This window comes from Emydura macquarii, unplaced genomic scaffold, assembly GCF_026122565.2.
Source record: "Emydura macquarii macquarii isolate MOO-44397 ecotype Brisbane River unplaced genomic scaffold, CSIRO-AGI_Emac_v2 contig_561, whole genome shotgun sequence".
NCBI lineage: Eukaryota > Metazoa > Chordata > Testudines > Chelidae > Emydura > Emydura macquarii.
In genome coordinates this window covers 15,625,126-15,648,534 of record NW_027130698.1, presented here as the reverse complement: position 1 = coordinate 15,648,534, position 23,409 = coordinate 15,625,126, and the positions used below count along the sequence as shown (strand labels likewise).

The window sequence follows — 23,409 nt, the reverse complement described above, 5'->3', positions numbered from 1 at the left end:
ACTTCTAAAATTGTGGCCCAAGGCACCTACCCCATAGCGCTTGCTAAATAACCAGACAATATACAGAGAAGGGGTAGGAGAAGTTAAACATTTAACGAGCCATAAACAGGGGCAACTCCTATGTCTGCACACATGCACAGGAACTACACATGTAAATGATGAGCGCCATATCATGTATACAATTCTAAAATCTGAGGCATAGTCTGAAAGAAGTTGTTCAATGTATTTAATTCCCATAAATTAGTTTAAAGAGATGTGTGTTTGGCCAATTTTATAAATTGGAAAATAAGAGCAGAGAAATTTTTGGAAAAGAGGTTCAACTATTCAAAAAATGCATTTCCCCAACCCTTTGAAGAGAAGTGCCAGACTTATTTATTTATAATAACTGATATACTTAGAAAATGAATGTAACTATAGCCATGTGAAATACAGTGAAGTGATGACTGCTTGGTGCTGCTGTCTGCTACTTCAGGTTGAGTGGCCTGCTTTCTATTGCTTGTTTTGTACTGGAGTAAGGTTGTATGAATGGTATCCCCTGGGAAACGCACAAAAACAAGTTCTGAATCTCCGGAGGATATCCCAGCGAGCTTGAGTTTCAAATAAAAAGCGCCAGAAAGGTTCCTTATTATAGAGGCTATAAGAACAAAATGCCAGATCCAGCATAGGATGGATGGCACATTAAATTGATGCACTAGTGTTGCTCATCTATTATACCCAATCAAACATTTAGAGCCAGACTTTCTCTTCCCTCAACATACAAAACTCTTGTGGATTTTTTTTCACCAAATGCAATGTCCTTTAGTTGACTTTTTAAAATCTGGCGCTTCCTGTCTACAGCATCAGAGGGATGAAATAGATCAGGACTTGTTTTTCTTTTTTTTTGAATAGCTGAACCTTTCTTCAACCAAAATTTTTCCTTCTATGAAACAGGCTCATCAAATATCTCTGAGGGCTCAAAAGTTGCTGAGCTCTCTGGCCTTGATCCAGTAAGTAGAGCACTTAAGTGCATGCTGTACTTTAAGCACATGGGATTATTTACATACATGCTTAAAGTTAAGCATGGGCTTGTCCTGGATTGAGGCCATCAGGTTCCACATCTTCCAGGGAGCAGACACAAATATAGGAATAAAACACACTGGATGTTTTGTGGACCTAGCGCTTGCCCTCCAAGGTCCTTAGCCTGTCTCAACCACAGTCTCCAGATCCATAAAATGGAGATGATACTTAGTGCAGCGCTTTGAAGCATGTGGCTGCAGAGTGGTACACAACTGCTAAGCGTTGTTGTTGTTGTTATTATACTGTCAAGTCAAAAAGAAATCGTGCATTTGGAAAAATATCCCTTACCTATGTTACAAAAATGGAGTTGAAGAGAAAAATAAAAACAGCCGCCAGTTAAGTGCCAGTTTTTTTAGTGCATGTAGCAGGGTGGTCTGCCCTTTTAAGGAGCTGGGGCCAGCCAGCCCTGTTTACTACTCAGATGAGGTTGAGGAGGGGACGGGTGTTTTTCCCCCATAAAGAGCTGCAGGAAAGAAGGAACAGCCAGAATTTGGAGCAGTGAGAGATCAGGCTTTGCCTGCTCTCCAGCTCCTGAAGAACGGACAGAGATGGTTGCTCAGGGAGGAAGGGGTGGGCTCAGCCTAAGAATGGGGTCAAGGTTCCCCTCCAGGAATAGGGAGTTACGGGGACTTGCACTGCCTGGAGGAGAAGTTACTGTGATGTTTCTTGATGAGGGGAGAAGATGGGGAAAACAGCCAGATCCTGGGGTCAGAGGAACTGGGTCCACCTTGAAGTCTGGGGGGGAAGAGACTTTAAAATTATTTGGATGTAGTTTTTGGACACTGTGGAGTTCTTAAGTGCCCCTGAGAGAAGGGGAAACTGAGGCAGGGTGCTGCAGTGCCACTCCAGGCCATGAGGGGTACATACAAGGCCTACACACAAGGCTATATCTATGCAAGGCACTAACAGATGGATACAGGTACTTGGCTTTTTGCAGAGGTTGTGAATGGCAGGATTCAAAAACTCAGTTTCTTTGTTCCACACACTCTTTGAAAGCATGGCCTGATTTTGCATGCTCTGAGGACTATATCCGACAAAGGCAGCAATCCAAAATGCACAGCTGCAAGGAAACTGAAGTGTCAGAGGAGAAGGGATGGCCCAGTGTCCGGACCCAGAGCCTTCTGCCTCTCATTCATTAGTTCACATTCAGTGCAGGCTGACTGCACAGAAAACAGTTCTCGCGGACAATGGGGTGACTTGGGTGAACCGAGCTGGTGGGCCTCAGATCAGTTTCTGGGGTTAGGTGGCCCTGAAACAGAGCTCACCCTCGTTACTTACAACTGGCATTCATTGGTCTCCTTACTGGCAGCCTCGTCAGAGGGGTCAAGGAGTGAATGAGCCCTGGAGACTGCATTCCCCTCTCGCCCTCGAGAGTGGCTCCTTTAGAGCGGAGGCCAGTGGGGTTAAGCCTGCACGAGGCCAGGCTTGCAGTGGGGCCAGGCTGTGGATAAATACAGGGCCACGCTCTGCCTTGCTGTCAGCCCAACCGCTTTCAGGAGCGTTGTCTCCATTTTAATATGCAATTCAAACAGCCCCGTGCATGTCTCTGCTCAGCCCCGGTGGGAAACGCTTGGCCTGATTCACCTCTTGCTCACAGAGGCATGCATCAGGGAGGCGACAGAACTTCTCCAGTCCAACGGCAGTGCAAGGGACCGGGCCCAGAGGTTCCCAATGTGCCTGCAAGCTGGGGGCGGGACCTTCTTTTAAAGAAGGAGCTTGTGATGGGGGATGGGGAGTGCCCCACACAGGTAACGAAAGAGTTAAGTGGAGGCAGAGCAGTCCGTGTGCCTGGTTGCACCTAGAGGAAGACGAAGCCCAGCTAGGGTTGCCACCTTTCTAATTGCTGCTAACTGGACCCTTGAGGTCCGGTCCCATGCCCTGCCTCTTCTCTTGAGTCCCCACCTCCATCGCTGGCTCGTCTCCCCCTGTTATTCGCTGGCTCATCTCAAGGAGTTTGCCTGCAGGTAGGAGGCGGTGCAGGTTAATGACCCGCCCCCCCCCCCCCCCCACGGTAACCAAATTTTTGGTTCGGGTGCCATTTAGGGTGGCCAGGCCCCCAAAAACCAGGCACCTGTCCACCCAAAATGGCACCTGGACACAGGAGCCAAAAACCGGACTGTCCGGGTAAAAACCGGACCGGCGGCAACCCTAACTGGGTGGTGACCATAAAGGGAGGGAGCTCAGAGGAGAAGTGGGCAGGGAAAGGAAGAACGCTGTTGTTCTTGCTGGGGGCTAGAGTGGAGAAAAAGCCTAAGGGTGGAAGAGGTCCAGGGAAAGGCTGTGGGAAAAGGCCTGAAGGAAGGCCACGCTAGAAAGTCCAGGGAAGTAACAAAGCATAGGAGGAAGCAGATCTTAGCGGCTTGCCATAGGGTCCCTGGACTGGAGCCCAGAGGAGAAGGAAGGCTTTGGTTCCTGGCTCACCTGCCACTGGAAAAGGTGGTGTGGAAATGCTGACCCAAGAGGAGGGCTGGGCCTCCAGGAAGAAAGCCCTCGGCCGTGGTGAAGAGGCTGCCGAGGAATGAGCAGGGGTGAAGAGTTACCTTTGTTTGGTTTTTAGTTCATTGGACTCTTTGTTTACCCAGGAAAGGCCTGGACTGGATGTGACCTGGCCAGAGAGGTGAGTCGCAAGCGGAGAACGGCAAGGCCGGCGCAGCTGTCAGCCGGGGATGCTAGCGACGAAGAGCCTGGCCTGCCCCCTCCAGCCCTGAGGGGGTGAACTAGGGGTGAGTCCACTCCTACCCAACCCTAAAGAACAAGGACAACACAGGCAGTGGTAGGGTAAGCTTCCCTCACGCCACGTCCTCAGCACAGCGTCTCCGTGCTGACTCGGCCACTCTAGAGGCAAAGGGGGTCTTTCAGTCACCACATCCATCCATCCGGTCCAGTCTCGGCTAACGCTGCTGCCCAAGGGGCCAGCTGATACAGCATCTGGTCTTGCATAGATACCTGGGCCTGTGGCACTGTGTTAAGATGACTGGGCTTGATGGTCAAGGGGCTGAAGTGGGAGCTGTGGGTGCCTGGTCCTTCAGAAGATTAGGCCCCTTTTCTTTGGAAAAAAATAAATGCCAACTTTTATCAAGATTTTGAGGGATGCTCAAAATTGGGGTGGTCTGGTAGCAGCCTAATACACGGCTGGGGAGACATTTTTTGTTTAGTGAATTTACCAGTGTTTGTGAAATACAAAAGTGGGAGTTGGACTCTAAGTGGTAGGACCAGTATTGATGGGGAGATAAATGGAGTGTGGGGGAGGGGGGAAGCATTTTTAAATGTCTATTTTGGATAGTTTAATTGTCTTTATAGCTACATACACACACACACCTGCATAATTGTGTGTGTGCACACCAGAAGCACAAAGCGTCAAGTGGCCATCTTATTTAGACAATAGCCCAAATACCCTGGTGTCCCATCCATCTGTGGGAGGGTGTGTGTATTTTTGGCTTGTGTTTTAAGCTGCTGTTTGTCCCCACGGGCACCCTTCCCTTTGTAGTCAGGGCCTCCTCCACCATCACTTAAATCCAAGAAGAGTTGCACAGTGTCCCTTCCGCCCTCAGGGTGCTTTGCCCCATTTTACAAAGTGAGAAAATGAGACCAGTTGCTTGTCCCCTCCGCCCAATATCTGCACCGGTCACAGCTGTCGATTTTTGACACCCAGATCGACGTAGGGAGCAGCCACTCCGGTGCCTGAAATGGCATTGCAAATTCTAGCCGTGCGGAACACCTGCCCTGCAGTAAACAGCCCCCTAGCTGCAGCACAGGACTGATGGGATGCTTCAGAACTGCCCGTGGTTAACACACCCATGGGCAGCTGAGAAGGGCTGCAGAGCGCCATCTAAAACGATGACCTAAATCCATCACTGGAGTCACGTACAGGTCTAGGAAAAGCCACAAGAGATTCTTGCGGCACAAGGCGAGGTTCAGGGATCGTATAATGTATGCAATGCCAAGTAGAGAGGGAGCCAGCTGCAAACTCCCCTTCTACCAGCTCTGCATTAGATGGTGTTCAGAGCACAATTAGATTATACTAAAACCACATGGGGCCACAGTTGGGAAAAGATTCCCCGACACATAATGGTATTAAGCTACTATCTATGGGGTGACTGCGGTTGGGTGTATTTCCTCCTGGAATATCTGGCGGAAGCCGACGCCAGAAAATGATGCACACAAACTCAGTTAGGTGCACAGCTGTGATGGAGGAATCCCTGCAAACTAATGTATGTTTTAGAGCATGCCTGACTGGCTTGGAAAGGATTCTGACTGTGTGCTCCATTTGCTCTCCACCATGTATGGAAATGACAAATACATTCTTGGCCTCTGTGCTCACCCCACTATTTCTGTATCCCATCCTTCCCCACGAATTTTGTTTTCTTTCATTAGCAACTTCCTTTTCCAGCCAGTGTTCAAAGAATAATTTTTTTAAATGGCAGTTATCTTCTCCTTCCCTCCCCCCGCCTCATTATTGCTAAGCTCTGGTGAGTTTTATTGAGAGTCTTAGGACAGTTGCTGTGTTTCTTAAAGTCTCGGTTCCTGGAGTCATGAGACTCTCTCAGCTTTCACTTTGCAACCAGGAGGACGAGAGATTTCCTTTTATAGAGAAAAGCTGGAGAAAACGATTCCCTAAAAGCTGAAGAACAGCAAATCAAAAGAACCAAAAGTCTCTTTATGGGTGGGGGAATCATGATTTTAAAGCCAATCTCTCAATTGTGGGGGCCTGATGTGAGGTTTATAATGATTGCAAATGCTCAGGGTTGGCAATGCTGGGCCATTCGGTTTGGCTAACTTCACATGACACTAGCGGGAGTGCAGATATAAGACCCATAACTCTCACCAGGAATGGACGGACTGCTCTAAGAAAGCAAGGCAACAGCCCTACAATCAGAGCCATGGGGCTGAACCCTCATGGACCTGACTACAGGGCAGGGGCCAAAGAAACATACTGGGCTTTAATGTGTAGGATGCTAAATGCATTAAAATGCATTCAGCCTCCTTATTTATTTCTAATATGCTTCTCTCACAAAGTACAGTAGAATCTGGCTAATTCTCACCCTGCTAATCCTCCAACCCTATAATCCTCCTCAAAACTGCGTGATCTCATCTCACTTCTCAGCAAAGCTTTCATAGCAGATCACTCTAGTAAAGTCTTGTGCTGCTAAGAGCTTGTCTAAATGCAAAAGTGGTACCGTTTTGAGTATACTGGGACACGCCTTCCCAGTGTGGCTGCAGATACATCAAAATAAAGATGCTTTATTCCAGTATAGCTATGTCCATAAGGGAAGGGGAATTTACTGCTGTAGGCACCAGCATAACTACATCCACGCTAGAGGCTGTACTGGTATAACTATTTTGGTTCAAAAAAAAAATCACAGCCCTAACTGAAATAGTTAAACCAGTGTAAAAGCTGTGTATAGACTATGGCCAGGACTGTCACTTCTGCAGAATATACGAGAGTACATCTACTAGTGAACTTCGTAAACCGCTAGAAAAAAACATGTGTCAAACTCGGCAGGCCTTCAGATCATCAGTGATGACCTGACCTCAGTGGTGATGACCACATAAGTAGATTCAGAGATGGATAATTAAACAAAGCTTATCCTATGTGGCAGTAGCCTTGATTTAATTATTCCATTTTTTGCACTGAGTTCTAGGGGGCCCTGTTGCATGTCTGGAAAATGCTTAGCACATTGTTAGCACTACCGTGAACACATTATTATTATTATTATGATAGTCATTTGTTTGCCTATTCACAAAATGATGCAGTGGGTCTCCCACTTGCTAGTGAAAAGTCATGTTCTGCTGTATGTTAGGAATATCTGGAATTCCTGTAGGTGTAATTTAGCAAAAGGAACAATCATAACAATAAAACGTCTGTACCCAGATTTCAGTTTGTGAAGGGTTTATTTAAAAAAGAAAAGACTTCCCAGATTTGGGGGGGGGAGGGGAGGGAGGGAAAGGGAGGGGTTGGGGAAGAAATTAAATAGCAAACAAAAATATTTATTTGCCTTTCAAATCCACAATGGATGTTTTTCCAAAAGATCTGCTTCTAGGGGCAGTTCTCTGACCTGTGCTATTGAGGTCAGACAAGATGATCACAATGATCCCTTCTGGTTTTGGAATTTATGAATCCCTCTCCTATTTTACGCTGTGCCCCATGCATGGACTGACCTTTCCATTCCAGTGCACCTCACCCCCCACTCCGTGCCCTCCACAGAGAGCCACAGCTCATGCACGTCTTGGCCCACATCTGTGTAATACCCTCGCCAGCATGGGTACTATAAACACATACAAATCTACGTGGACAGTATTCTCTAGGTCTCCCAGTGAGTCTCATCTTATCTACATCTCTTTGTTATGCTATAAGCTCTTTGGGACTGAGCCAAACCCCATAGCTCCATTGGCGTCAATGGGCCAGATCCCCTGCTGCTATAAAGCAGTGTTTTTATTTTGTACAGCTCCAAGCACAATGTCAGCGTTCAACTAACAATAATTCTACACCTTAATAGATCTCATTGTCGGGAAGGGCTCTCTTCCCCCCTCTCTCCCCCCCCTTCCAGAAGCCACTTCCTATTTCCTTTTTTTGTGTGTGTTTCATCCCATTATTCCATTGTCCAGTCCTGAATAATGCCTCTCCATCCATGATGTTTACACCATTCTGACATTTGTTATCTTCAGTCATGTCGAGGGTAACACAGAACATCAATGTTCATCAGTAATGCCAACCCCAAACATTCAAAAATCATGAGATGGGCTGCTGCCTCCCTTCCTCCCACCGCCCCAAAAAAATTATGAGTGGGTTAAATACCATGCCATTTTTAAAAATTAGAAATTCTGAATTCTTTTTAGTTGGTCTGTGAGCCTTCAAGGGTCACATTTTCAAGCTTTTCTCTACAACCATGAGGTCTACAAACTTACTTTTAAAAAAAAAAATAAAAAAATCTGAGAATCTTACATAATCACATCATTCCAGAAGCTGGGCTTTGAGAAAAACACCTAAGGTCACAAGAGTTGCAATAAAAAAGTACAAGTGATAGCAAGGCTGTTTTATAAGGATGTGCCCATCTGCCCATTTCAGTTGTTCCTATGGTAGATCATTTTTAGATGAGTTTTGGTGCTGGAGGGAAGTGCCAGATGACAGCCCTGGATACTGAAGATCTCTGTTTATCCACAGGCTGGTAAAGCACTGAGTGTGGTAGCTCAAGCGACACCATGTATCATAGAATCACAGAAGATGAGGGTTGGAAGAGACCTCAGGAGGTCCCCTAGTTCAACCTCCTGCTCAAAGCAGGACCAACCCCAACTAAATCATCCCAGCCAGGGCTCCTGCACCTGGAGAACATCCTGTGCTAATGTGCTTCGACCCTGATTTGAAGTGATCACATCTAGGAGTAAGAGGGGAGTTCAGTTTCCAGGTCTCTTCAATCCTCGTGAAAAGTCCCTCCTGAAAAAGGAGCCGTGAAGCCCCACTAATTATACATGTTCAACGGGAGCAGGACTGGACCCTTAGAAGTCAATGGCAAAGCGTCCACGGACTTAAATAATGCAGGAAGAGGCCCTACATTCTGCTGGAAAACGGGCCCAAGTGTAAACAGACATGGTCCTTTTAGACCAAGCTCAGCTGAGCAGCTAAGTTAACAGTGGACTTTAGTGTTAAAATTAAAAAAAAGAAAAAAAAGACCCTGAAAAATATTGACCAAAAAATACTTTGAAGCAGCATAGGAAAGAGAGTACCAGCCTCTCTCAAATGCCTGTTATCTCCTCCTTGCCTCTTCTGAGTTTTGGCTGAGATCAAGTGCAGCATCAATTTAACATCTGATACATTCTGTGTCAGGGGACTGTCTCCTGCCCTTGCAAGACCATGGACTCAGTGATCTCATAGGCCTTTTTCTGTCTCTTATAGCTGTGATTCTGTATGAAACAGCTGCACTTCTTGGCCCTGATATCGCAATCAGGGAGCTGGTGTGGCCTAGTACTTACAGCACAAAAAAACATGTCTTCTAGTTTCATGCTCTAGTCCTGACTCTGACACTAGCTCATTACCGCTCCAATCCTGGACAGCTGAAATATGAGTAGTCCCACTGTAGTTCAGTGTCTCTGTGATCTTGGGCAAGTCATGCCACATCTCACTGACTCTCTTTCCCCCTCCCGCCTCTGTAAAATGGAGATAATATTTTCCCAATGTTCGTAAAGTAATTTATGTCTTAAGTTCCTGAAAGGTCATGCTGCATGGTTCCAGCCAACCTCCTGCAGGGGTCAGGAAGGTAGCCCCGCCTCCTGTCTTCTGGGTCTTGTGTTGTCATCGTCGTTTTTTAAATCTCCTTCCACTGAAGCATTACAGCTGGCCATGGCCAGAGGTGGTCACTGGATGGGGTGGGCCAAGGTTGTGAGGTGGCAGTGTGCATTCTTTCTCTTGACTGGCTGGTTCCTGCTCACGTGCAGAATCTAACCAATCACCATATGCGGGGTCAGAAAAGAATTTCCCCCCAGGTCAGATTGGCAGTGATCTTGGGTTTGATTTTGCCTTCCTCTGCAGCGTGTGGGTGCAAGTCACTTGCCAGGATTATCTAGGTATCTCACTTAACCATTTCCCTGTTGTTGCAGGGGTCTCAGGTGTACCTCAGTCTTTCCCATTCACTGCCTGTGGCCCATACTAGTCTAGGCTCCTATTGACTGTAATACTTAGGTCTAGTTTCAGTTGCTAGACGTAGTGTGTGGGTAGCAGTCTGTGCTATACAGAAGATCAGACCAGCTGATCTCATGTCCCTTCTGGCCTTAAACTCGGACTCTGTGACTTTGAGATCTTCCGATGAAAAGCTTCAGTCTCTGTTATAATAATAATAATAAAATTCAAAAAGGGATTGGATACTTCTGTGGATCTCAAGAATATCCAGAGTGAACACAATTAATGATGACAAATTTGGGAAGCAATATTAAACAGTGTGCTTCAGGGCCTAAGTCCGTCTCTATGTGTGGGGCAGATTATCTCCCCTCTGCCTCCTGCAGGATTCTTATGCCTTCCTCTGATGATCAGGTGCTGGTTCCTGTCCGAGGCAGGACAGTGGGCTAGATGGCCCAGGGGTTTAATGCTGTCTGCAAATTCCTATGTGCCTGTATTATTTGTTTGTTTATTATTACCTGGACTAGACTCCTATTACTTGAATACCTCTCTGTGCCTGGAACGAAGTAGCACATTATATTGAGGTGAGTATTATAAAGAGGCCATATCGCTTTTTTTAAATGATGCTACTGGATGTCTCATTTAGTATTTTGATCATTTTTCTGTTCTGCGTGTTTTAATTATTGTTCACTTATGATCATCATTTTTATATTTTAAGTGTGTGCTGTAACCCGTGAGCTTCTAGGCAGCAGGGTGCTTTATAAGTAAAGCTACTATTGTAATGAAATTAACAACAATTATTTTAAAATCAGCTTATTAGCATCAATTAGGTCTTCGCCTTTGGATTCTGTAGGAACCTGAATATTTAGAGAACACCCTGCGTTTGTGTTTGTTTCCCACTGACTTTTCTAAATGCTACAACAAGCCATTTATGGGAACAAAATAACTTGAGAGCTGACACTTTCATGCTTCTTCTGCCATCCAGGATATGAACAGCTCTCATGTAAATTTGTCCTTGTGTGTGGCTGGCTCCTTGCAGCATTAAGAAAACCTGTGGGAAAACATCAATGCAAATAGCAATATAGCACAAACACTAGATTCGGCAAGCACCCTTAATGGTAATACACAGAGTTAGCTTATAACAGATTGCCTCTGCATTAAGGCAAATGGGTCAAATCCTCTTCTCGGTTACATTAACTTCAGTAGGGTTTGAATGGATGTAACTGCGCATAGAAATTGGCCCTACATTTGTAGATATACCAGGTAAAAGACCCTCCACCCAGCTTTCCTGGTCCATCTCTACTGAACCCATTTACACATTTAGTTCATAGGATTTACCAGGCAGGGACTTAATTTCATTTTCTGGCTTTTGGGACAGGGTGTTTTGTATTTGTTTATAACCATACTTAAAGCCTTTTGTTTGTAGATTTCAAAACACGTGGCAAAAGCAACATTATAAGTATCACTGTCTCCATTTCATAGATGAGGAAACTGAGGCATGGAGACGGTAAAGCTCTTAAGCCAGGCCAAACAGTGGCAGTCAAGTACAGAACTCAGGCCCCCGAATGCCCAGCCTCAAGCCCCATCTCCCATCCACCGAACCAAGCGGCCGCCTGTACAGGGATGAGTCACTCCTGTGCTAGGCTCCAGCCAATCCACAAGCCAGGATAGGGTGGCCAGATAATGAGTGTGAAAAATAGGATGGGGTTGGGGGGTGAGAGGCACCTACATAAAACAAAGCCCCGAATATCAGAACTGCCCCTATAAAATCGGGCCATCTGGTCAAACTAAGCCAGGAACTGGTCTTGTGACTCTCAGACCAGGTAAATAAGCCTCACAGGAGGAACAGCAGCTCAGTCTGCTCAATGCTGCTCCAGGGCTTCGGACTCACTCCTGCCTAACAGTGGCAACAGACTCCTCAAGCCTTTGTCTGCCCCAGCCCTGTTCCTAGTCCCGCTCCAGCTCTACTCCTTGCCACTGCTCCTATTCCTGCTCCAGTCTCGCTCCAACCCTACCCTGGACTCCTGATTCCGGCACTGACCACTAGGCCTGAGCATCCCCATCACAGTTTCTGACACCTCCCTCTTTTTTTCTTACTGATTGCGAAGCACTGTACCCCTCTGTGGCAATCTTCCAAAGCTGCCATGAAAATTTGCTAGCCCAGGCACAAAGTCACAAATTGCTCATCCTCGCCTAATGAAAATACAAATGATACTTCTCTTGCCCATCAAATAAATAATCCACGCCCGGCGAGCAGACAAGGAGAACTTTGCAAGATGGATATTGGTGATAATCCTTTTGATTTGGGATGGCTGTGTGGATGTAAGTGGTTTATAAGGCATATACATTATTGGGGCACAAACAACCCCAGATGTTTGCCCTGAGACCTCAAATACCAGACTCCCATATAAATCCTGCTAACATCACCGACGTATGGCACAGAAGCAGTCTTGCATTTAGCCTTTGGTGGTCTTTTGGTTATTTATCCTGCCTAGTGTTGTTCATGGTATGATAAGAGAAGTGATGGAGAGAGAGAATACATTGAGAAACATTTCTTATTGCACGAAGGAAGCATCCTACGCTGAGTCTCTGATGGAGCTCTCTCTGGAGTTAAAAGAATGCTCACTTGATTTATGCAAACTATTCACCCCCAATTTGTTGGGGTTTGTTATAGAGAGACCTGGAAGAGCTACACAGGATCTTTTGTAAGCCTCCCGCTAAGGGTGGAGGAGTAGATATTCTCAGTATGGAGCTTGGGGAGACAAGGGCACTTCAGCACAATGCTACAGTCTCTCTCCAAGGTCCTGAAGAGAGACACAAGCAAGTCTTCAGAGACTAGATTGATGGAGCTGTGGGTTTTTTTCCTCTGAGGTTTGGTGAGGTTAATTCAAATTGTTAATGTCAGTCAGGCATAGTCACTACTGCATCACTTAGCTATTTTAAGAGGGTCCTGCTTCTTGGTATTCTTTATCCAGAGCTGCCTCAATTTCCTAATATAAAGCAGCTAAAAGAGAGATGGATAGGAAAGAAAAAGAGCTTTAAGGCTATTTTTTTTTCAGGAGCCATTTTTAGGGCTGAGACTGGCAACAATTAATTTGAAACGTGCTTAGTTTCTGCAGCCCCACCTCTTCATAGGCATTGCTTTAGCAGCTAAGAAAAAACCTGCTTCAAATCACAAAGCTTTCCCCTCTAGTTGGCATTTTCTTTTTTAAAGGATTTCTGTGGCAGTCCTTTCTTTTTTACTTGTATTGTGGCTTTATAATGTGTCCCCACCTCCCCCCTGCATTGTTCAGCTTGGAGGAAATTGTTTAGTATTTTAAACTTTTCACCAGAGCTATACTGAGGATTCAATTCAGTCATCAACTAAGTGGGACAATTCACTTTCTTAAAGCTCCTTGTGAATCAGGGCCTATGCCTTTCAAAGATTTCTGATGAGCAGCTCCATAAAACATAGCATTTAGGAAAAACAGAGCAGAGCTGATTCACTTCTGCATTAATCCAGTTACATGACTGTGTAACATCAACGAAATCAATGAAGTGACACTGGGGTAAAACTGGAGTAACCCAGTGGTAAATCAGGCCCAGTAAATCAGAACTTGACATAAAGCATACTATAAATCAGTCATTTGAAGCCTGTTGATGTGTATGTTTATGAATGGGGATAAGTAGGAGCCCAGAGCTAGAGGGCAGGAAGGGTTTGGGTACAGGGGAGTTAGCAGGGGGATATCTTTGCAAAATATGGTCTGTGAGGCCGGGTGTGGGAGTTATAGCTCTGAGATTGTGCATGGGATGCACATGGAAACGAGTGTAGGTCTATGCAGCAGGTGTGTGTGTGGGGCTGTCACTGAGCTACATGCATCTGCGTGTGAGTGAGATGTGCCTGAGCCTTGGAAGTAAGCACCCTCCTGCATGTGTTACATGTGTGTGGTTCTTTGTGCCGGTGGGACATAATTATGTGGTCCGAGTGGATGAGTCGGGGAGAATGTGAGCATCTGTATGGATCTGAGGGACCATGTGGGGTATGTGTGGTGAGCCTGAGTGTGCGCCTGGTGATGAGTGTGTCTATGTGGGAGGTGTGAGAGTCTGCGATCTGCACATGGGGGATGTGTGTGAGAGACAGGTGTGAGTACAATGTGTGTGTTGGGCAGGGGGAAGATGCATGTGTCTGTGAGCAGGACAGGAAGAGTGGCTGGTGGAAAGAAAACTGAATTCTTTGCATGTCATATCCTAAATCCCAGCAAAGTGTATAATACATTTGGGCATTATTCATTCAATACTGTTTCCCAACATCACTGGCAGGGGGTTGCTGGAGTTCTCAGACTTTTGCTGATGCTTTGCTGCTTTTCTATCTACTGTTCAAGAAGAAGTAAAACTAAATCCAAAACCGCTAATTTGTTAGCATCCTGCTTTCCAAATCCTGCTACCCATGTGGTAATCTCTCATTTAGTGCCAGTTGATTTGCTACACAATGCAAGAAACTAATGTTTACCATTGGTGGCAAGCAACAGATGATGGGACAATGATTCTAATAAACCTGAAAGTGACTAAACTAATAATTTGGCTAGATTAACAAGATGCACATCGTTTCCAATAGTTGCCTCTTTCTTATGATAGCTAGACAATTATTCTTTCAATATAATGACCACACACATCTGAACCCTGTTATCCATATGCATGATGATCATTAAGATTTAGCTTCAGGAAGCCAGGAGATGCCCGGATCTTGCCTTTTTCCCCAGACAGAGTGGAGACATCCATTCAGGAAAGGACCGTGGCTGCTTGCTACCCAGGGAGCCTGGAGCAGGGTTCATTTAAATGTGATTTCTATTGGGTTCAGTCATCCCAAAATGAGCATCAGAATGAGAAGTGATGATGAGCTGGGTTTTGAAAAGAATACAACCAGTTCATCATAATATATATTTTGTGCTTTGTATTTTCTCTTGGCAATTAGAGGCCTAACCAGAGGTACCACTTTATGTATTTATCTATCACATCCTTTTCCCTACCCTTAAAATTGTTCAGAATTTGTGGAAATAACTTTGCTACAGATGCCATCCTTTTTTTTTTTTTTTTTTTTTTCTAATAATTTCTTAACCCTTCCTAAAAGACTTTTTCTTTTTGTAATCCCAAGCACTGACTAGATAGGGATGAAAGCTTTGTTTCTGGTATGTTCCTGGGAACTTCATAATCTGCCCCCAATTTGGGTACAGTGCCCTGACTTCTCAAAGAATTGTTCTGTTGCAATCAGACACAGGCATGCATTGCTGGTGACTGTGTGTATGCATGTGCATACATGCATATTCTGCCAGTCTGTCAACATGCAGTCCACAGTTTGTTGAGACTTTTACAGCCTGACTTCTCTCTGTCTTTACTGAAAATGTTGTTAACAGGGTCTAGATGGTCATGAGGGGCACAGAAAGGCAGTACTATGGTCAGGAGCATACAGAATTTGTCCAGATCCTGTTCTAACATTTCAAATGCATAAGAAAAAAAAAAGATTATTCTCCAAACCCAGATTACCTCTGAACAAAAGATTGTCAGTATTTAAAGACTGCTTCACAACACAAACTGAACAGATTTAAAATGGGCTCCTGATTCTTTTCCAGCTATTCTCCTGCAATTGTATTTTCTTTTGGGCAAAACCTACCAGTGCAAAATTATTATTTTTAAATAGATCATTCCATTTCTTTTTTGGAAAAAATAAAAGCTGTTTCAGATAACATTTAACGTTGCCTTCTTATCTCATAACCAAGCAGCGAGCTCTGTTTTCCAGAGACACGTCTTGCAAGAAGAGCTTTTTCCTAGCTTCCAGGAAGACTGAGAAAAATTGCAATGGTTTTGAGACACATCTCAGTCTAAGAGTTCTGGAAATGAATGCCATCCAAAAGAACGACCCCAGTGCTGATAGACACACACTACAAAAACAACAGACCAGCATAATTAATTCCATGGGCTTCTAGCAGGTAGGCCTGATTCTTATTATGGTGGCAGTTTAGCTTAGATGGAATGATACAGCCACTTGCAGCAGTATTCCGGTCATTTGGCCTTAAAGCCCATTAGGCTGACAATTTTTGATCACCCTCACTGGGTTTTCTTGTTTTTATTTAATCCTAGCTTCCCCTCAACGTTTTATTAAGCCATGTCGAGAGCAGAGAAGAGCTCTTTCTATTCCTCTGAGCCCCCTACAGAATGCATTAAGCTGTAGTGAAATAGGAGCATAAAAATCCTGTTTGAATTAAAGTCTCTTGCCTGCTATTAAGTGTATTACATGTAGGTTTGTGTTTGGAGGGGACTGGAAGGAGATACATGGATGTAAAGATCTGATTGTTGCTGACAGCATTTGCAATCTGCTTCTTATGGCTAGAATGTAAAATATCTGTACAAGATCTCCCAGCCGTGCAACGTCCATTCTACCTAGGGTTGCTTTGCAGGCTTGGTGGAGATCCTACAGGTTATGGTGGTGCAGTCATAACTGTGACTCCCACTTGCAACTTGGCCTATCTCCTTTCATCTTGGCTACACTACCTCCTGCTTCCCTGCATTACTAGATCTGTGTCCCTCTTGCTCAGACCTCTTCTGCTTTGGCAACCAGGTAATTAGACAAGGCTTAGAGCCCCATTGACCATACGAGGCTACTTGTGGCAAATAGCTGGGATAATGCCATGCTGGGCTGGTTCCCTGCACCCTGTAGGAAATTGGTATGATCATCGCTCCCTCCCAACTAGCAGGCTGCAAACTCTGAGAGGTCAGCCCAAATAAACGGTCGCTCTTATGGGGTTGGATTTCTTCTGATCTCTTATTTCCTTATATCACAGCTCAATCAGGCTCAGAAAATACTAACACATCACCTACCTCCATCCGAGTAGGTCTCTGTCCCATAGCCGTCCTGTAATCCATTGCTCCAGGTGCCTTCATATCTGGCCCCATTGCCAGTGCATTCTCGGACCCCGTACCGTCCCTTAAATCCATGGGTCCACTCTCCTTTGTACACCCACTTCCCCTTGCTCTCCACACCAATGCCATGGCGCTTGCCTTGCGCCCAGGTGCCCTGGTAAGTGTTGCCACTGGGCCAGGTGTAGACCCCCAGCACCTCAAAGCCGTGACTCCAGGAGCCCGTGTACTCGCCTTGACCCTTTGGGCCGGTACAGATTCCATGGCCATGAGCCTTTCCGTCCTCCCAGCCTCCACAGTAGGAGCCTCCATCATCAAAATTAAACCTTCCCCCACTGGACATGCATGTAATTCGGTTTGCAAATCCCCCAAAAGGTGAAAAAAAAAAGGGGGGGGGAGGGGAAAAAAATTAGATGGTTATTTAATCAAATCTAAACCATGCACCAGCTCCAGGATGCTGCTTCAGTCAATTTCTTGGGGTTATTCATTCTCTAGGAGGATCCTCCGGATCAGTCCCTTCTGCTGCTGCTGTGGAAATAGTATCACACCGAAAAAAAAAGGGACGGAGGGAGGGAGGGAGCGTGGGGGAGGGGGGATAGCAGCAAGAACAGCAGCAGCTCGAGGGTTTTGGTGCAAACGACTCCACCTAAAAACTATCCAAGGCAGAGCCCAGGGAAGGGAGGGGAGGGGAGGGGAGGGGGAGAAGAAAGGGGGGAGAAGAACGGCTCAATGCCAACAATTAAAAAAAAAAAAATCAATACCAAAAAAAAAAAAAAATCCCTGTCTCAGAAGAAATCAAGGGTCTGGGCCCCACATCTGTGACCTCCAGCGGGGGCGGCCCGCAGCTGACACTGACTAGCACGCCCCGGCCCTGGCAGCGGCAGCAGCATCCTGCCTGGGGGGGCTCGGCTGGCTGCAGACGCGCGGCAATGCAGCAGTGTCTGTGTCTCTCCCAGGCTCCGGCTCGCTCGGTCCCACGCCGCCCGCACGCGCGCACACACACACACACACACACACACGCCCTAGAGCACAGCTGAGCGGCTGGGAAGCCGCCTTCCCCCCCAGCAAACCTCAGGTCTCCCCTGGGGTGCTTTGGAGTAAGTCCCGCATCGTGGCGCAAAAAAAAAAAACCCGCCTCTCTGAGAGTGCCACGGCTCAGGAAGGAGCTGGGGGTGTCTCTTGTTTGTGTCTCCAGCCTGGGGGATGGAGGAGTCCTCTGCCGCCCCCCCCCTCCTACCTCCCCTCTGCCCGTCTTCCTAATGGTTATAAATCTTCCTTATTAAGGAGAACAGATCCTAGACGGGCTGGGCTGCGCTCAGCTCCATGCTCAGCCTGGATTTAAAGAGACAGGAACTGCAGAACAGAGCCCCCACCTCCTCCTTGCACTCGGGAGGCTTATCTCAGACAAAGCAGGCCCCTGGGTTAGCCTTCAGCAGGATGCCTATGAATGGCAGGCCGGGCTCTGACCAGCCCAGGGGAGAAGGCGTCCCTCCAGGAAAAACAAACCCTCTGGCTTGTCTCCTTTCTTTGTTTGTTTGTTTTGCTGCCTCTCAATTCCTCTTCTCCTCCCCAGATTTAATTGCTGGCTAGTCTGCACTTCAGGATCCTGTTTAAAAGAAAGGAGAGAGTAGATTTCTCTTAATATTAAGGGGCCAAACACGTTGTTAACCCCTACTGTAAGTCTTGGGGGCGAAAGCTGCCTGCTGTTGTATGGGGCCAAGCACAAAGATGCTGCAAAAAAGGAACGATTAATTAGCCATTGATTGTTGTTGTTTCATGCAAACGCAAGTAGCCGAGCTGTATCAATAAACCATCTGCACTGTCCATACAATTCGGATTAAAGTTGTTTCACCCCCAAACCACATTGCACTTTAAGACGGTTCTCCCCCCCCACAAAAATGTACAAGATAGCAGAGGGCCAGCAACAAACACACACAAGGATCCTACAGGTGCTCACGGAATTCCTACAGGCTAGAAAGCGACAACATATACTGCAGCCACTCCAGACAATGCTCAGCGGAGCCGTAGTCACAGCAGCAGTGAATTCGGACCACAAAGGTCCCCATCCTGAAAAAGCATGTGCTTTATTGAAGCATCTGAGTCGTCCCACTGGAGATACGTGTTTAAGTGTTTGCAGGATCAAGGTTTATATTTGCATGTATTAAAAAGGGGACTCTGAATCTCAGAAAAACATATATTTTTAGAGGGGTAGCCGTGTTAGTCCGTATACAGCAAAAACAATGAAAGTCCTGTAGCACCTTAAAGACAAACAAATTTCTGCGGGAATAAGCTTTCATGGACTGAATTGACTCTGTTAGCACTCGCCCTACCCATTGTTATGTTTCTTAACCTTGGATGTATATATATACACCTCCTATCTGTGATTTCCACTTCATGCATCTGACGAAGTGGGTTGCAGCCTACGAACGCTTATGCCTGCAGAAATTTGTTAGTTTTTAAGGTGCTACAGGACTCTCATTGTTTTTTATATATTTTTAATACTGTTCACAAGAGCTGGAGCCTTTTAAAGCAGAATTGTGAGGTGTGTGGAGACTCTGTCAGAAAATGTTTGAGTTTTTATTGACTGCCGGCCATTTATTGACTGCCAAAATACCTGCATAGTCTTTCCACTCCAGCATTATTATTATCATCAATAATTAGTAACTGTCTCGAGACAAGATGTTTGGATCTTGACTCAGATCTAAGGCCCCAGTTCAGCAGAAACTTTAAGCATCTGCTTAACTTTAAGCAAGTGCGTAGGTCCCACTGAAATCAATAGGACTTAGGCACATGATTGAAGTCAAGTAAGAGCTTAAGCGCTTTGCTGAATAGAGATGGACTGTTGAATTGAGACCTGGCTGTATTTGTCAAAGCCTGGGGAGGTTTTAGATGTCGGATTCCCATTCAGGTCCATCTCTGTTAATAGTTTTGCACCCCTATCCATTGAAACACATGACCCCAGTATAGTAATATATTTTAATATGTTTTATTGCATTCTAGTCTGTCAGAATATATATGTTTGGTAAACTCTCGCCTCTCATTCTTAACTATTCTAAATTACTTATTTGTATTAGAGTAGCATCTGGAGCCCACAGCTAAGGCCCCATTGTTTAGGGTGATGTACAGACACACACAAAGAGAGAGTCCCTGTGGCAAAGAACTTGCAATCTAAATAGGCAAAGGGTGGGAGAAAGAGATGCAGCCAGCGCAGACAGAATAGTTTCCGCTGAAACAATTTTTTGATGGAAAACATTTTAAAAACTAATGGGAAATTTTCACAACAAGAAATGCCCATTTTCATCAAGACTTTGGATTTTCATCCAAAACATGGAACCTGGAAAGTTTTCATGTTCTGGCAAACAGTTTTGTTTTGTTTCGTTATTTCCAACCAAAAACCCCAAACAATTCCAGGACCATTTTTGAGGAAAATGAAATTGGTTTAGACTTTGTCAAAAACTTGTCAAGGGATTTCCTGAGCAGCTCCAGATACAGCATAAAACAGAGTGATCGGAGCAATGGCTGGCAAGCACCGGATCACTTTCGTTTTTGCCCTCAGCCGCTTTAATGTATCCTCCATGTATTTTCACATGTTAGTCTCCTACTCTTTAAATGCCACTATTCCATTCTACCAGCCCATTCAAATGAGTCTAGTAGTCTATAGAATCACCTCCCTGTGTATGTTCATCTACACCAAGAGCCCAACCACTGAAGAAATTTGCTCTAAACAATATGTAAAAAATGTTTAGGCTTAAAAAACATTTGATGAAACCTTGTTTTAAAAAAAACAGGATAGAATTTCTTTTCAAATGCAAACAATCATACTGTACTCGGACAAATTTAGGCCAAATTAATACTGCAGCAACTTTATAGGTATGAGGGTTAGCAATGGGGTTGTTTTTGTAGCAGAGGCAATCGGCATGCTTCCCAAATATTATTTAGGTACAGCATCCCAGTGGCCTTAGTGCAAGAAGCAATTTCTACATTAAATACATTGGCATCATTTTGTTCTTTTCTTTAAGAACTGGTTTAATTTGAAGGTTGGGAACCTGACGCATCCTTGTCCTCAATGTTTGCAATAAGGATTCAAGAATAAAGGCCCATGTCATCCCCTCCAAGAGCCAGGTGGTCAAAAACTCTCATGTCTCATTTAAGCAGCAAAACGAGCAGCATGATTTTTCAAAGGAGTGTGGAACATTGAATGTACATTTGGTGCTGAACTCTTTTGAAAAGCTGGCCCCAGTTGAGGGGTGCTGAGCACTTGAAAATCTGGCCTTAATAATTCCCGTGGAAAAAGGATGAAAATCTGCTCCTTCTGGCTAGAATCTGTGCAACGTGGCATCAACCCCACACCTCAGTTCTGTGAAACCTCGCCATGCAAACACTGAGCCCTTGGTCTTCTATAAGCTTGTGCAGAGGGGAGGCTGGTTGGAGCTTGGGGACAGTCACAAATCACGGCATTGCTCCCCGGAAACCCACGTGGATTTCCCCAAATGCAAGAATAATGACTTTGTCAGAGTTCCATCTCCCACTCTGCACCTTCAGCATCCCCGGGGAGATTAGGCCCAGGCCGGACAGCCAGGTCGGGGCAATGCAACTGTGGTGGTCTAGAGTACTGCAGATGATCTGTAACTTCCTGTGGATCTTTGGGCAACAGCTCAACAGGCTGAGAGAATTGTGCTTCATGGATGGGTAGAATGCAGCTCACTAAAGCACAGGAAGGAATGGAAACTAGTGGTAATAATCAATACCCAATGGATCAACCAGCTGAGCAAGGATGATGGGAGACTACCCAACACTCAGACAGGACGTAAAGTGCAAAAAGCAAAATCCCCATCCGTGAAGGATCGCCTGCCTGTGTTGTGCTATGTTCACAAATGACAAGGGGCTCCTATTGTGCTGGGACAAAACATGTTACAAATCATTTCAATGCCGTTCCTTGTGTGGATGGAGCCAGCCTGGCATCTGTAAATACCTGCGAATATAGGCGAAATCACTCTGCATCTTGCTTTTGCTCTTGCTAAACAGGCTTTGTGGCGTGAAAGGTTGATGTCACCTCTCGTTATTAGCTTTACGTTACGAATCACTCGACGGTGAAGCAGCTACACCTCTGCAAATGGAAAAATACCTTTCATTTAATTTCATGCAAGCAATAACCAGTGTGATGTATTGACTGAAGACCGGTTTTTTAGCAGTTTTAGTATTTTATTCATAGATTCATAAATTATAATGCCAGAAGAGTCCACTGAAATCGTCTAGTCTGACTTACGCATCACACAGACCATAGAACTTCCTCAAATTACTTCCAGTTTTAGCTAGCGCATATCTTTCAGAAGGACGTCTAATCTAGATTTAAAAATTGCCCATGATGGAGAGTCATCCTCTAATTTCTGTTTCTTCATTGATATCTTCAATCCATCAGCTTCACTTATGCCTTGTGGAAAATATTAGAAGACACTGTGTTTTAGAAACAGATCCTCAGATTTATTATATTTTCTGTATTTTCTTGTGCCCCCAGTTACTGGGAAATCTTTAGCATTTGATCCTACACTTAAAAGGGACTCTGTAAAGACAGCATTGTGGAGATCCAGCTTGATTGTGTCTCTGATGCTATAGATCAGATTTGCTGGCCTGGAAAGTCAAAAAGTGTTTTTTCTAGCTTCAGACTCCTGCTGTGATCTGAACGTCAAGCTGCGTTCTTTCCTTCTCACCTCCAGAAAAAAAGATTTTGCGAGCCAAATTCTGTTCTCGGGTATCCCTGTGGAACTCCATTGTCTTCCAGTCTCCCCTTTGGTTACATGTGTACAACACCAGTCTATTCAGTGGCTTACACAAGTGTAACTAATTGTAATCAAGGTCCTCCATTCGCTTTCAGGGTATGGTTATTTGGCAATCATGGGGTGTGATTGGAGCTCAGTTAGCCAAACCTGAGCTCGCTTTAATCTAGCTAGTTCAAGTATTGGAGCAGAGAAGCCGTCACAGTGCATATTGCAGCATGGGTTGTATGAGCCTGACTGGAACCCTGGGTTATCATCTGTGGGGCAGGCCCACACTGAAGCTGGCAGGGGTATGGCGACTCAAGCTGCAGTCAGACCTACTCTGATTTGATAACCTTTTACCCCTACTCACTTTGCCCCAGTTGTGACCCAAAGACTGCTTGATGCTAAGTGGCAGAGAGTACAGGGCTGCATAAGCATTACAGGAATCCCCTGGGTCGGATATCTACATACTAGTCCGCCAAAGGCTGCCATATAAGGTCTCTAACGAAAGCCTGTGTCACGCTAATCATCATCATCATTCTGAGATTATGTACAGAAAATATGTGAAGAGTTATTTATATATACTAAAAATTATGTTCTCTGGGTCTGGGAGTTAAGAAAAGTTACCAAAAGGTAATCCATGTATTCCTGGCAATCAGGGGGGCAAAAGACTCTTAATTCAGTTTGTCTGTTCATGTACAAATTAAGTACTGTATGGTGCACAATAGATTTCCATCTGCAGTCTGAGCAAAATGCTAATCAATAGACACCAGGGGCTGGAGAAAAAAATAAAACCAGCCCCTTATCCTTTTTAGGAGCTTTGACAATGAGCTTTTGAAACTATATCTGGGATGTAAATGAACCCCCAGGGATTCCTTCAATCTCTCAGGACAAGCCACTAGCAGGCTTGATCTGATGAGAAGGGATCTCAGCCAGACTGGATGAAAACACTGGGGAAAAGGCCTTGGGGTCAGCTATCTTGTAGGAGGTAGGAGAATGCCTTGTGAGTTAAGCTTAGGCTCTAGAAAGCATGTTCTGATTTTGTTTTGTGTATAACCATTTGTTTCCAGTCTTCTCACTTGCTATCACGTACATGTT

The 23,409-nt window shown here is 45.3% G+C and overlaps 1 protein-coding gene and 1 long non-coding RNA gene across 3 annotated transcripts in view; one reads left to right on the top strand and one right to left on the bottom strand.

Moving 5' to 3' along the window:
- The window catches only part of JPH3 (junctophilin 3), a 101,191-nt gene extending 84,293 nt beyond the window's left edge, over positions 1-16,898 (bottom strand). Inside the window, exon 1 of the mRNA XM_067539970.1 lies at positions 16,517-16,898. Coding sequence (XP_067396071.1) covers positions 16,517-16,898 — 382 coding nt within the window. The remainder of the gene's footprint in view (positions 1-16,516) is intronic.
- LOC137147826 (uncharacterized) overlaps positions 1-23,409 on the top strand; it is a 43,900-nt gene that overhangs the window by 2,549 nt on the left and 17,942 nt on the right. For both annotated transcript variants that reach the window (XR_010918364.1, XR_010918363.1), the window contains exon 2: positions 3,639-3,779. This is a non-coding gene — a long non-coding RNA (uncharacterized lncRNA). The remainder of the gene's footprint in view (positions 1-3,638; positions 3,780-23,409) is intronic.